Source organism: Vigna unguiculata, chromosome 7, assembly GCF_037176805.1.
Source record: "Vigna unguiculata cultivar grain cowpea cultivar isolate G323 ecotype 2 chromosome 7, ASM3717680v1, whole genome shotgun sequence".
Classification (NCBI taxonomy): Eukaryota; Viridiplantae; Streptophyta; class Magnoliopsida; order Fabales; family Fabaceae; genus Vigna; species Vigna unguiculata.
The window spans coordinates 46,253,992-46,266,684 of record NC_140798.1 but is presented as its reverse complement, the minus strand read 5'-3'; the positions used below and the strand labels follow the sequence as shown (position 1 = coordinate 46,266,684).

General features: G+C 34.2%; 2 protein-coding genes across 3 annotated transcripts; both read right to left on the bottom strand.

Annotated features, from left to right (window-relative positions):
* Positions 1–984: 984 nt before the first annotated feature.
* ATRZ-1C (RNA-binding (RRM/RBD/RNP motifs) family protein with retrovirus zinc finger-like domain-containing protein) lies at positions 985–6,228 on the bottom strand. Of its 2 annotated transcripts, XM_028080106.2 has the most exons (4): positions 6,064–6,228; positions 5,819–5,954; positions 1,628–2,139; positions 985–1,446 (listed from the first exon to the last, which is right to left on the bottom strand). In XM_028080106.2, exons 2-4 carry the CDS (start codon positions 5,927–5,929, stop codon positions 1,206–1,208), a joined length of 864 nt encoding a protein of 287 aa, XP_027935907.1. In that variant the 5' UTR covers positions 5,930–5,954; positions 6,064–6,228; the 3' UTR covers positions 985–1,205. The 2 variants fall into 2 exon arrangements, with proteins under 2 accessions (XP_027935907.1, XP_027935908.1); XM_028080107.2 differs by lacking the exons at positions 5,819–5,954; positions 6,064–6,228 and adding an exon at positions 3,132–4,176.
* A 2,185-nt stretch (positions 6,229–8,413) lies between these two features.
* Positions 8,414–12,155, bottom strand: SPD1 (P-loop containing nucleoside triphosphate hydrolases superfamily protein). The gene is made up of 9 exons (XM_028082087.2): positions 11,615–12,155; positions 11,296–11,510; positions 10,855–11,005; positions 10,557–10,748; positions 10,207–10,369; positions 9,859–10,100; positions 9,582–9,758; positions 9,341–9,502; positions 8,414–8,969 (listed from the first exon to the last, which is right to left on the bottom strand). The coding sequence occupies exons 1-9, from the start codon at positions 12,014–12,016 to the stop codon at positions 8,676–8,678; spliced, it is 1,998 nt and encodes a 665-aa protein (XP_027937888.1). The 5' UTR covers positions 12,017–12,155; the 3' UTR covers positions 8,414–8,675.
* Positions 12,156–12,693: the final 538 nt, after the last annotated feature.

Here is a 12,693-nt window from a genome sequence, read left to right as displayed (position 1 = left end):
AATAGTAGAAAAATAAATAAGAAAAAGATAAGTAAATAATTTTATAAAAATTTGTAAAAGTAACCATTAATTTTCAAAAATTTAATAAATAATTAAATTGTAAAGGATAAAGTTGAAATTATGAAATGTGGACACAAAAATGGAAATACTCTTTATATTAGTAATAGATTACAAACATGTAAGGAAGGATTTTTTAAAATAGTAACTGTAAAACTCAACAATATGACTTGTACCGGCAATGCATGTATGCAATTGGAACTGAAACGAGATATAGTGTCACTGGATTAATTATTTCTAAACATTTAAGAGCAAAGATATGTACTTTTAACGAGGCTACAAATAATAATTTTCAATTTTCAATTTTCAATTTTTCATCAGTTTGAAAGTTAAACCAGAAAACATTTAAGTGTTTTTTTTCATGAAAAGAATAAACTTCTTTGAAAAAAGTCTACTGTTTTTTGGTGTGCTTTTGAAAATAAAAAATAAGTATAATTTTCATTCTTAACTTTAAATAAAAATAAAAATTAATTATAAAATACAGAAATTTAATCTTTTTAACTAATTTTTTAAATTTATTTAACGATTCAAATATATTTCTTAAATATACAGAATAAATAATTCAAATCCTATCATAAAATACATTTGAAACGCCAGATAAATTTAATAAAATTTAATTAAAAAAATTAAATTTACGTATTTTTAAAATTAATAATAAATTAAATCAAAATTTTAAAAAAAGACTAATTTTAATTTTCACAAAAGTTAAAAAATCAAAAATATAAAAAAAAATTATTTTAACAAGGTTTTTTGATTGATTTAAAAAATAGTTCATGTAATTGTAACAGAAAAATGAACGAATTTTTTCAAAAGCATGATGTTGTTGATGGTAGAGCAATGTAGGTGTAATGGTTGGGAGCAAGTGTAGTGATGAATGCGTGAGGATTAGTATAGCAGAGATGGTAGACATCTATAACACCAAAAAAATTGGAATCCAGCAGTAAATCATGGTCACTTGCATTAGGGAAGTTAGTGAAACAAACAAGGGGGATTGTGACAATAATCTAAATAAGGAAATAAACTAGGAAATCCAGAATCTATGAAACTATAATCTAGCAGTTGTTGTCGCAAACTAAGAATAACAAGAACTAGGTCTCTAATGTGGCTTCTGCATTGTAATTTCCCGTTAAAAACAGCAACAGTAGAAATCAGTAACGGTCGAGTGATGGACGAGAGCCCCTGCTTGGACGGTCATATGGACCAGGCCTACCCCTATAACTCCTTCCTTCATCTCGACCAGAAGCTATTCCACTTCCATACCTATCAGCGCCGCCTCGTGGACCACCGTATCGCTCATACCCTCTTTCCTTTCCATAACCATTTTGTGGGTAATGATCTGAGCCACTGCCATATCGATCGCTTGCAAAACGATCTCCACTGCTTGGGTACCTGCGCAATCTTCTTTTAATAAACATGATGATGACACACACATAGCAGGAGCACTGCTCCACTTAACGCCAAACCAGATAACAGAGCAGATCAAATCTTTAACTACTTCCCATGATTAAACCAAGAAAAACAAATGCCACCAACAAATTAATTCTGTAACCACCACAAACCATATGTATACCTGTCACTGGTATAGCGGTCACGGCTGCCATATTTGTAGTCACGGTTGTCAAAACGATCCCTATCTCCATAGCGTCCTCCATCATAACGGTCATCCACATATCGATCACGTTCACCACCAAGGCGATCACCGTGTCCACCACCACCTCCTCCGAACCTTGGGTGTGAAGAAAATGAACTGCCACCACGACCACGACCACCTCCACCTCCAGCTCCTGCCAAAGGACAATCTCGGGCCCAGTGTCCCGGACGCCCACATTTGAAGCAGTCATCTTGACCTATCCTATCTCCAGCACCGTAGCTTCCCCTACCACCTGATGAGTAGCTGCTACCTCTGTAACCTTGGTCTATATCATCACCCCCCATCTTAGGCTGCGCCTTGTTGACAGAGATGATGCGATCACCAATTTCCCTTCCATGCATTTCCTTGATTGCATCCTCCATTCCCCTACGATCTGCAAATGTGATAAACCCAAATCCACGTGGACGGCCTGTATCCCTTTCCATCATGATCTACATGAAGCATCGCTTGAGAACCTCATACTAAGTACTAGTAATTCACACTTAATGCTAACAATATTTCACAGTACTTTATGGGAACAGACAATATCACTGTATAGCCATTATCGTAAGACTCGCATATAGGTAGTGAGAACAACATACAGAACACTTGTAATAGCAAGGAATAGTTAACTAAACCAGTACAAGTAAATAAAAAACACAAGTTACTGTAGTAAAAGAAAGTGCAGCAATATAAAACTAGTAATTTGAAAACCAGTAAATTAGAATCACATCATACAAAAAAGATATGAGGATAAAAAGGAAAAAACAGACAGATAGAAAAGTCAAAGGTAGTAAAAGTAGCTTATATGTAACAAAAAGAACAATAAAAACCGCCCCATGGCCATCATATGGTAAACTCTCCACCCACCAAAAGCCAAACAAAAAAGCTCTCTTTCTAGATTTCTTAGGAAAATTGGATGCCTAAAAGAAACTGTTATAGAAATGATTGCTTGTTCAAAATAAAAAAATTAAGTATGATGTTTTTGTAAGATTTCAATTACAAAAGCTGGAGACTATGTGATCACAGCGTTGATCAACCAATTTCTAATGGACACTCAAGAATGTCATCCATTAATGTTGCCTGAAGTTTTTTCTTTTCTTAAATTGTGTTTCAGCCAACACACCATCTATGAAAATAATCTCAGACATTTTACAGGGTGATCTAAATTCAACAAGGCTTATAAACCATCCACTAAATAACCCCTCCCTTACCATTGAAACTAAAATTGATAAAAACACAAGAAAATGTCACACAATTACTGCATAATGTATTACACCAAATTGCTGATAGTCACTAAAATTGTGCTTACATAAACAGAATCCAAAATATTTGAAATGGACATTCAGCTCAAACAAAGTGTTGCATGTTGGTTTTAGTACTTTCTTTACCAGATGCAAACAACATTAAATTAAAAAGAAAAACTTGTAACCAGACAACTTACTTCTCGGTTACAATGATAATGCTTTCATATAGTTAAGCCTTTCAGAGGAATCCCAAGCCCATATTTGACAACAAATATCTCTTACAACAAACACTTCCACATTCTGAGATAGAATTTCAGCATGTTCCATAGTGATTCATGACTTCAAGATAGACCTTTAACAATTTAATCCCTCAAACATATTCTTATCATCCGACTTATTTGAAAAAAAAGCACTGTATTTTATGATACTATTATTTCCTGACCCAGAAGAACTAACATTACAACATCTACCACAAATGAATGATATGCCATCAAATCCAACTGTAGCTTTCACTTCAGCAGTCAACGGATTTTGTCACAACTTCAATTTTACGATGACTTTCACATTCGGTATCTCTTCAAAACAAAAATACTCAGCCAGCAAATATTTTTCCATAATTCCGAAAGACAAAAAGCAGGACACAGGCATTCACAGCATTCCTTTTGAAGATGTTGCTTTCACGTTTTTTTGAAAGAATTCATCTACTTCCTGTGATTTATTCGCCTCACCAGATGCAAGAAATCAATCTTATGCAGCAACAATAATACTCAGCAACATAGGAGATGAATGCATAATATTGACTATACTGCAATTAAATGCCTATCACTCTAGGTAATTCTGCTGCCACTTAACTGACAATATCCAACACACCAGCATTTTAGCGGAAACCATTCTTATGCAGATGAGGATTCTTTATCTAAGAGTACACTGACAAAAGCAGAACCATTCAAACCAAAGAAAACATCTCCAAGCAATGAACTCTATCCAAGTAAGGAAAAATGACTAAATCCAAGATATTCAATCATTTGACCTTCGATACTGTTAGCAATAATAGGTAGATCAACTGGTGAGATACAGTATGTCAACAAAAAAGGAGGAACCCAATCTCTGAGCAGCAACTGTCTATAGTGTCAACGCTTCGGATTGAAAATATTGAGCTCTGCAGCACCAAAGTACTCACAGGACCCGTAATGATGCAGAATTTGTTGGTGTTGTAGAGCCAAACTCACACGGTTTGGATATCTATAAGTATATATATTTGTTAGAAGGGCGATGACATCAGCCAAACACAAAGCTATGTCCAAACACCAGAACTTTACATTGCTATGAGAAACTAATGAAAACTGCCAAAGGTGCAGCAACATTGGACTGCTCAACTGAAGCAAGCACATACAAATTCTTGAACTCACTTTAACTGATCTACTGAGCACCACAAATCACAGCTCTTTGAAACGTTCTATATCTATACTTCGAATGGAACAGTACATTAGTTAGTGGGGTAATTCTCATTTCCATTAAAAGCAGTATATTACTCTCTTCCCCAGGAACTGCGTGTATGTGAATCTTTCCACATTTCAGGACCACTAGAAATGCCACCTTGACCTTACCAAATGCATTGTCAGTTCATAAAATGGCACATCTGTTGCCCATGCCTCTACAACTAAACAAACAGGTATAAGCAGTGTTCATAACATACCAATATATCCAAGGACAAAAATTTCAAAACGCATAATGTGAGAAAGCAGTCTTTGAAGCCTGTTTCTAATTTCCTATAATTATCTTGGACAACAATTGATCAAGAGCCAGAAGAAAAAGAAGCAATACCCAGCATAAGTTTGTTATATATCCCACTGGTAACAATTGCCACCACAAGATAGATTTGCAACTAGAAAAGGAAGGAAGCCGCCGTACAGATGCAGCATGGTTTTCTGTGTGAACTTTGGATTTGGACAGAAAAAAATTCTTTACCCAAAAGAATTAAATGCAACTCAACTAAACAAGTGTCACAAACTTCTCAGTTCATTAGTCATTCAACAAGGCATAGATCTGTGAGCCGCACAAAAACAAGTATTAAAATAAAAAATAGCATACTCCAACACGCATGTTATAGTATTAACTTTGTCGAAATGTCACTTCCCAGCCCAATTATAAAGCAAAACACCCATTCCAAATTACAATGCTTTTACTAACAAATCATAAGCACATCAAAGACAAGAAATCTCTGCAGAATAGAAGACAGCTCAGACTGTTATTTGATCAACGACCTTCCTTGCACCAAATTACAATTTCCAAACCACACTAATCTCCAGCTGAAGCTCTACAGCTACCACAAACTATCATTTTATCAGAAAATTGAAAATGAGCTTCAGCCATGAAGAAATCATTCTGGTAAAACATCTTTTAAAAAATCCATCCACAGCATCTTAAAGATCACAAGATTCAAAATCAGCATTCCATAAAGACAGAAAACGAAAAAGAAAATTAGTACAGAATCCTATCATAACACTTCAACCCTAAAGCACAATAAAAAAAAAAAAAAAAAAAAGATTCCTACGCAATAACTCAGCCAAAATCAGACCCTACAATCGCCCCTATCCTAAACTAGAAACCACAAAGGCACTGAACAGGTCCACTTCATGAATCATAATAGTCTCACCCAAAATTATCAGTACTACTGTTTTATAACGATATGAACATTCAGATTCATTTCAAACGTCACTTTTTATTTTAAAAAAAAAAAAAAAAAAAGCTTCTTTCCACTCTAAATTTCTGACAGTGCATGCCCAACATGATTGAAACAGGAACAAAAAAGATCCTCTTTTCATAGTAGTGAAATAGTTTAATTTAAAATACAAACAAAATCGATAGCGAAGACGAGGGATACCTGGCATTCGAGAATTTTGCCGTAACGATCAAAGGCATGCTCGAGTTGACGCTCAGTGACGTCCCAAGATAAACCACCCACAAATATTCGATTATCTTCCTTCGCAGCCATCACCCACTCCAAATCTCGCTAAATCCTGAACCGTACAAAAACAAATGCCGACAGTTTAAAAATCAATTGAAAAAAATAAATAAATAAAAACAGGGCAACGAAACCTTCTGCAAGTAGAACTTTGAGATACTTACACAAAGAGTAACTGAAGAATTGAAAAAAAAAAAAACGGAGAGAATTTCAGTGTGTTGAAGGAAACCCTCGAAGTTGAACTCCACGATAACGCTCTCACTTACGAGAGCGAAGTAAAACTCTTTTATTTTGAGTGTTAAGGCCGTGTTTGTTTAAAGGAGTATCTCACGTTTGGAGAATGATGTTTTTGAACATATTTTTTAGAATTCAAATGATAAAATAAAAATTTATAAAAATATTTATTGATAATTTAATATTTTCGGATTATCTTTAAAAATCCAAAAGATAACACCAAATAGGAGAAGATTGGAATACATATTATTCATAATTTGGTAGAAGATGAATATTCATTCCGTTTCCAAAATCCATTTATTTACAAATTCTTTCTTATTAGTCGCGGCATGTATATTATGACTTGTCTTATATCCTAACATAAGATAAAATGTTGTTTGTGATACATTTTCATATTAATTCGTGTGTATAATAGATATTTTTATAAAACAATCATTGGAGTACATATATGGTACATTATTTGAAATTTGTTAATTCAATAAAAAAATTAGATTCGTGAAAATATCATATTAAACGATGATAATAAAATATGAAATTAAATTATAATTTATAATAATATATAAAGAGAAATTCATCTTTTATATCCATATTTCAAAATATCAATTTTATCTTTTAAATATAATTATTTATTAATTTTTTATATATTTTACTTTATTTATCAACGGTTATTTTTTATCTTTTCTAATATATTTCACTTTATTTTTAATAAATATAATTTTATCACTTACTAATATAATATCATGTATATTTTAAAATTGTATACATACGATACCAAAATTTATTTATTTAGATTTTCAAACTATGAACTTCACTCAACAAGTATATGACTCATCCAAATGGATTTGCATAATCTAGAAGTTCAGAAAGACGTATTTGATAATCAATTTTCTCTTCATTTATTATGTTAAAATTGATATATACAGTTCTAAACAACATATTAAATCCATTCACTCAAATGGCCAAAATTTGAACAATTCATGATACTTAGCGATATCACTTTTAGTGTCATATAATCGATCTTATGACTAATCTAGCTCTCATTACTTGAAATGATTATCTTCAAAATAATTTTTAAAACTATGAGCAATAAGGTATTTAAACATGACAAAATTTTAATATGTAATGAAACAAGAGAAATCATTTGTTTGAACGGACTCCACCAAAATTGGAAACAACATCATAAAACAATGGGAGAACAAATCATTTTTAGAATAGATAAGAAATTATTCTCATTACAAATTTGATTAGATAAATATATTTGTTGGTCCTTAACTACTATAAGGTATAATTAGATTTTGACAAAGATGAGAACCAAAAAGAAGAAAATAAAAAGAAAACATTTAAAATAGAGAAAGAAAAGGAAAAAAGAGTGACTGAGGCTACAATGTCAAATATAATTTTACAGTCATTATCATTCCAAATTCTTGTTTTTATGGATATAATTTTTTTTTTAAAGAGCGTGTCATAACTTTGATCATGTTGTTTATATATTATTTTTAAAATAGTATAAATTAGTATCTTTTATTTTTCTTATTTTTTCTCTATGAATACATGTGATACTTCTTAAACCCACTTATATTTAAGCAACAATTTTCATCAATATTAATTTATTATTTTTCGGAGTTTAAGGTTTGGAAGTTAACGTGTTAACATTCATATTAATTTTTTTAGAGTTTAAAATTTGGAGGTTAACCTAATATTTATGTTAATTTTTTTTATATAACACTACTTTAAAAACGACAATAGGGTGGAAAAGGCGTAACTTTTTGGGCTTAAGTATGATTATGCCTAAAAGGTTCATATATCGATTACACGATTCAGAAATTAGTTGCAATACACCAAATGTTTAATATGTGAAAATTATATTACTAATTTTGTGTTATCTAGTATAACATTTACAGTGTTTGGTTGAACAACATTTTAGTTTAAAAAAAAATGTCATACTTAAATAATTAAAATTAATAAATAATTATAGTAAAAATGATGAAAAAATTAAAAAAAAAATATTGATGAATTACCTGTCAATCCATCTCAAATCTGACTTAAACATGATTAAACCTAATTAAACATGAATCAATTTGGGTCTATCAGTTTTAAACCTAATTTTACACTCCTACTTTGACCGTTCAACATTTTTTTTCTTGTCTGAAATTTTAACTAATTAAGTGCTTTTGGTGTCTGATCATTTTAACTAACTAATTTGGTTTCATATTTGCATATTTCAATATTCTTGTCTCTAGCTACACAAATTTACCACTATAAATATGAAAGAACATTGGAGGAGTAAAATCTGATACACTATATTACATTTAATATGGATTGATTTTAATTTTTTTTTTCAATACATACACTTTGGTAGAAGAAGGGACAGCTTGACGGAGGATCAAACTCCCGGCATACATATCACACCCCAACTGAGCTACAAGCTCTTAGGCTATGAATAAATTATTTACACCACATTCATGACTGTACATGTTACATACATAATACATGTAGGAATCACAGAAGTGAAATATGTTAGAATTGGGAAAAAAGAATTGAATTATTCAGGCAAAATGGGAAGCCTGGTGACACTGCCGGTGCCACGAGTAGAGGCTGAGGTAGGACTTGTTTTCTTGCGGGCAACAGAAGTAGTAGATTTAGAGGGTTTTTTTGTATTTAACCTCAAGGGAAGAATCTGCAACCTGGGGTTCTGTTCTGTACCTGACTTTTCAGCAGCCAACTGATAACTTTGCACAAGTTCAAGCTGCAGGGCAATAATTTCAGAACGTCTAGGAAGAAGTTCCACAGCCTCTCCACCAGGAATCACAATGTACTCTATTGCAAGCCGAACCTCCTGCCAGAAAAAAGTAAAAGAATTTTAAAAAGTGACAATTTGAAAGTGGTTAATATATATAATATTGTAGGTTTTCTCTTTAAATGAATGTAATGTATCAGGGATATGGTATTCTAAGAATGAAGTCAGGCACCGATGGAGATGGAGAAACAAGTAACATAAATGAGTAAACACAGATGGTCCTCAGGAAGGGATCTATTTCCTATTTGAATAAACTAATTCAATTGCTAAGTGCATCTTCTTTCAGAAACTAGGATCAGAAAGCAATTGCAAGACCACAGTAGACAGCACATGTTTTAATTCCAAAACAGAAAATGGAACATGAAGTGGAGCAATCAGATACTAATTAAATAATTGTAAAGGGTGTGTACCTCCAAGGCATCAATCTCTTCCAGAGATGGTTTTCGTTTCGGCTCATCATCCTCAATTTCAATATCCAAGCAGTCATTTAATGGTTTATTTGTTGTACGGCCAAAGGATTCTAGCCCAAGGATCATTCGTACTGCCTTGACCATTTGAGCCATGGTATTGGACTGAAAGAAACAAAAGTTTGTTACAAGACATAAGGAGATTTACACTGAAGGAAAAGCTAAAGAAGCAGCAAGAGGGCACCTTGATAACAAATACTGGCACATGATGGAACTTTGCTACGCCACGGATCCATGGGTTCTGTCGTATCTCAGAACCGGTTGCTAGAATTGCATCAGCAGTTCCAATGTCATCAGTCACATCTATTACATCTTCAAGCCCCATTACCTTTGATACTTGTAATAGATCAGCTTCAAGAATCTGAATTCATTCAACGAGAAAGACATTGCCCATTCAAATTGTGATAAAGTTCCCAATCACTCAAGACCTTAACAAGTGCATGCAACCTAAGACAATTTACCTTATGAGTATAAACTTGCATTGGTGAACTTCTCTTCATCACAGGTCCACGAGTACTCCATTTTGTGGACCAAGTACGTGCATGGTCTTTATCACCCTTACCAGATTCACTATCAGAACTTGTGATATTATTGTTAGTTAAATCAGATGTTTCTCCAAGATTTTCTTCAGGCACTGGGGCATAGTTTTCCAAATCCTTGGCATAATCATCCCATTGACGGACTTCAAACAATGGAGGTTTGCCTGTAATAAAAGGGATTTTCTGATTACACTTCAATTTAATCAACTGTTCAAATATTGTATCAATTAAACATGAGTGGAATACTTCATTACAGAAGGTGAGGAATACCTGCCAAAATGGCATCCACAGTTGCATCTAATCTATGATGAACACGGCATTCTGTTTTAGATATCATCTCAACAGCACATGAAAACGTTGGGGGTCCTTTCCTTTCAAGAATTGTCTTCTGCACTTTCCTCTTCCTGGCTTCCTCATCCCCAAGGGTAACGCTCTATTCAAACAAATCTTCAATAAATATTAGAAATGTGGGAAAGCACTACACATATTCCATTTGCACACGGCTCTGAAATTTTAAGATCAATTAGCACTTTGAAAGAAGAAGCGGGCCAGAAAGGAGGAATGTATTTAATTAATCATTATTCATATAAATCATAAAAGTGAAAAGTGCAACTGCGCACCTCTATACCGCCAACAAGAATCTGTAAATAAGGATTTTTTATTATATTTTCAATGGTCATTCCATGTGCGGTTCCAACCAATTGAACTCCTCTTTGAGCAATGGTACTGGCTGCCAATGCTTCAAGCTCTGTTCCAATTTCATCGATTATAATGGTTTCAGGCATGTGATTTTCAACTGCTTCAATCATAACCTGAATAAAATACATATAAACCGTGTCACAGACGATCGTAAATGATTAGATCTCTTCCAAAATAAGAAGCAGTAAAGTAAGACAAAGGAATGAGATTTGTACAAACATTATGCTGAAGATTCACATTTGGAACTTGCATCCGTCTGGCTCTGCCTATTCCTGCATGAGGAACATCTCCATCCCCTCCAATTTCATTGGATGTATCCACTATTACAACACGCTTCCTGAACTCATCTGCCAGCATCCTAGCAATCTCTCTGCCCAAAAAAATAACTTTCTAATTTTAGATCCTTAACTTGTTAAGGAAAAGAACTAGTTACTTGTTAGTAAGATCCCATCTTTTGTCAATCACTTTAAATATATTACTCTACCAAACTGAATCCATCTTAAGCGTGACTTTTAAAGTAGATATTTATAGAAATGAATGATGTATCGTACAAAAAATGATTGACCGGATGGCAATGTAACATTCTGATTAAATTCCAACTTTAGCAGCCCAAATAATAATAAACTCAGTAAGACCAGTAAAAATACATAAAAAGTGTACCTAATCAAAGTTGTTTTACCGACTCCAGGAGGTCCAATCACCAAGATAGAACCTCCATTCTCAACCAAATCACGTATGATTCCAGCACTTCCACCCACAGCTCGACCCACTCGACAAGTAAGCCCAATGATTTGCATTTTCCGATTCCGAATCGCACTTATCCGATGCAACGACCTATCAATACCCGACCGGTTGTCATCAGAAAACTCACCAACCTAAACAACCCATCGCAATTATACATCAGTCATCACAACCAAGCGAAGTGACTAACACCATAAAAACAATAACAAATCATTATTTCTTCGAAACATTACATTACCTTGGAAATGGCGTGGCGCAAATCTTCGTGCTCGATGGGTTGTTCGGAGATAACCCAGTCGCCGGAGGGGAACCTGGCAAGAGGCTTTCTCCCCAAATCCATGACGACCTCTATGAGGCCTCCGATTTCGCGGTGGCGATAGAGCTCCCTTCGCATCTTCAGAGGGAGAAGTTCGAGGAAGAGGCTGAGGTCCTCCGGGCGAGAGGTGGAGGGCGAGGAGCCGTAGAAGCGGTCGGAGGAGGGGCGACGAATCTCCGGCGAAGCCGTACATCGGAGACGGGTTGGTCGTCGACGGAGAGAGGATACGAAGTGGGAGTTTCTGAGGTAGGCGAGGGCGGAGGTTGGCACGTGAGGGTGGTAGTGGAGATCTATGAGGAGCACGTGCGAATTCAGCGCCCTCATTTTTTTTTTCTCTTTATTATTATGTGTTGTGTTTGAAGGTGCAGTGGTGGTTATGTTATTATGGAGGGAAGAGTGAATGAGAAGAGAGAAAGAAGAAAAAAATAGAAGATTCTGTGGTATCTTCTTTTGTGTGAGATTTTGTTTCGCACGGTGTTGTGTTGAGAGACGTTAACGGTTTTTGGTCAGAGATTGCTCACCACACATTGCACACAATACGCATTGTTTGCCTTCACGCACCTTCAACCAAACCAACCACGGACTTTTCTTTTTCTTATTTTCGGCTTTCTCAATTGGAAAATCACCAACAAAAAATCTATTTTCTTAACTGGATTCTCAAGTAAAACATTAAGAGAAATTAAGTTTTCATAATTATGTTCGGTGTTCATGTGTAAAAGGTTGTACCAATGGTTAACTATTGTATTTAGTTTGTTATTTATGATGACGATGTTTTTGTCTTTTGATTATTGAATGAAAGCGCGATGTCAAAGGGCCATAGATAATTACATGTTCTTGAATTTACTATTATACGCATAAATTATTATAATATAAAGAAGAGAGTTGAAGTGCTTAACACTGAAAATCTATAAAAATCATTAAGTTGGTGGTGTATGGGTGCTCATTATTACGATTACGTAGATAGGGTTGCTTTGGATTTAATATTCCTCACGCCAAGGAGT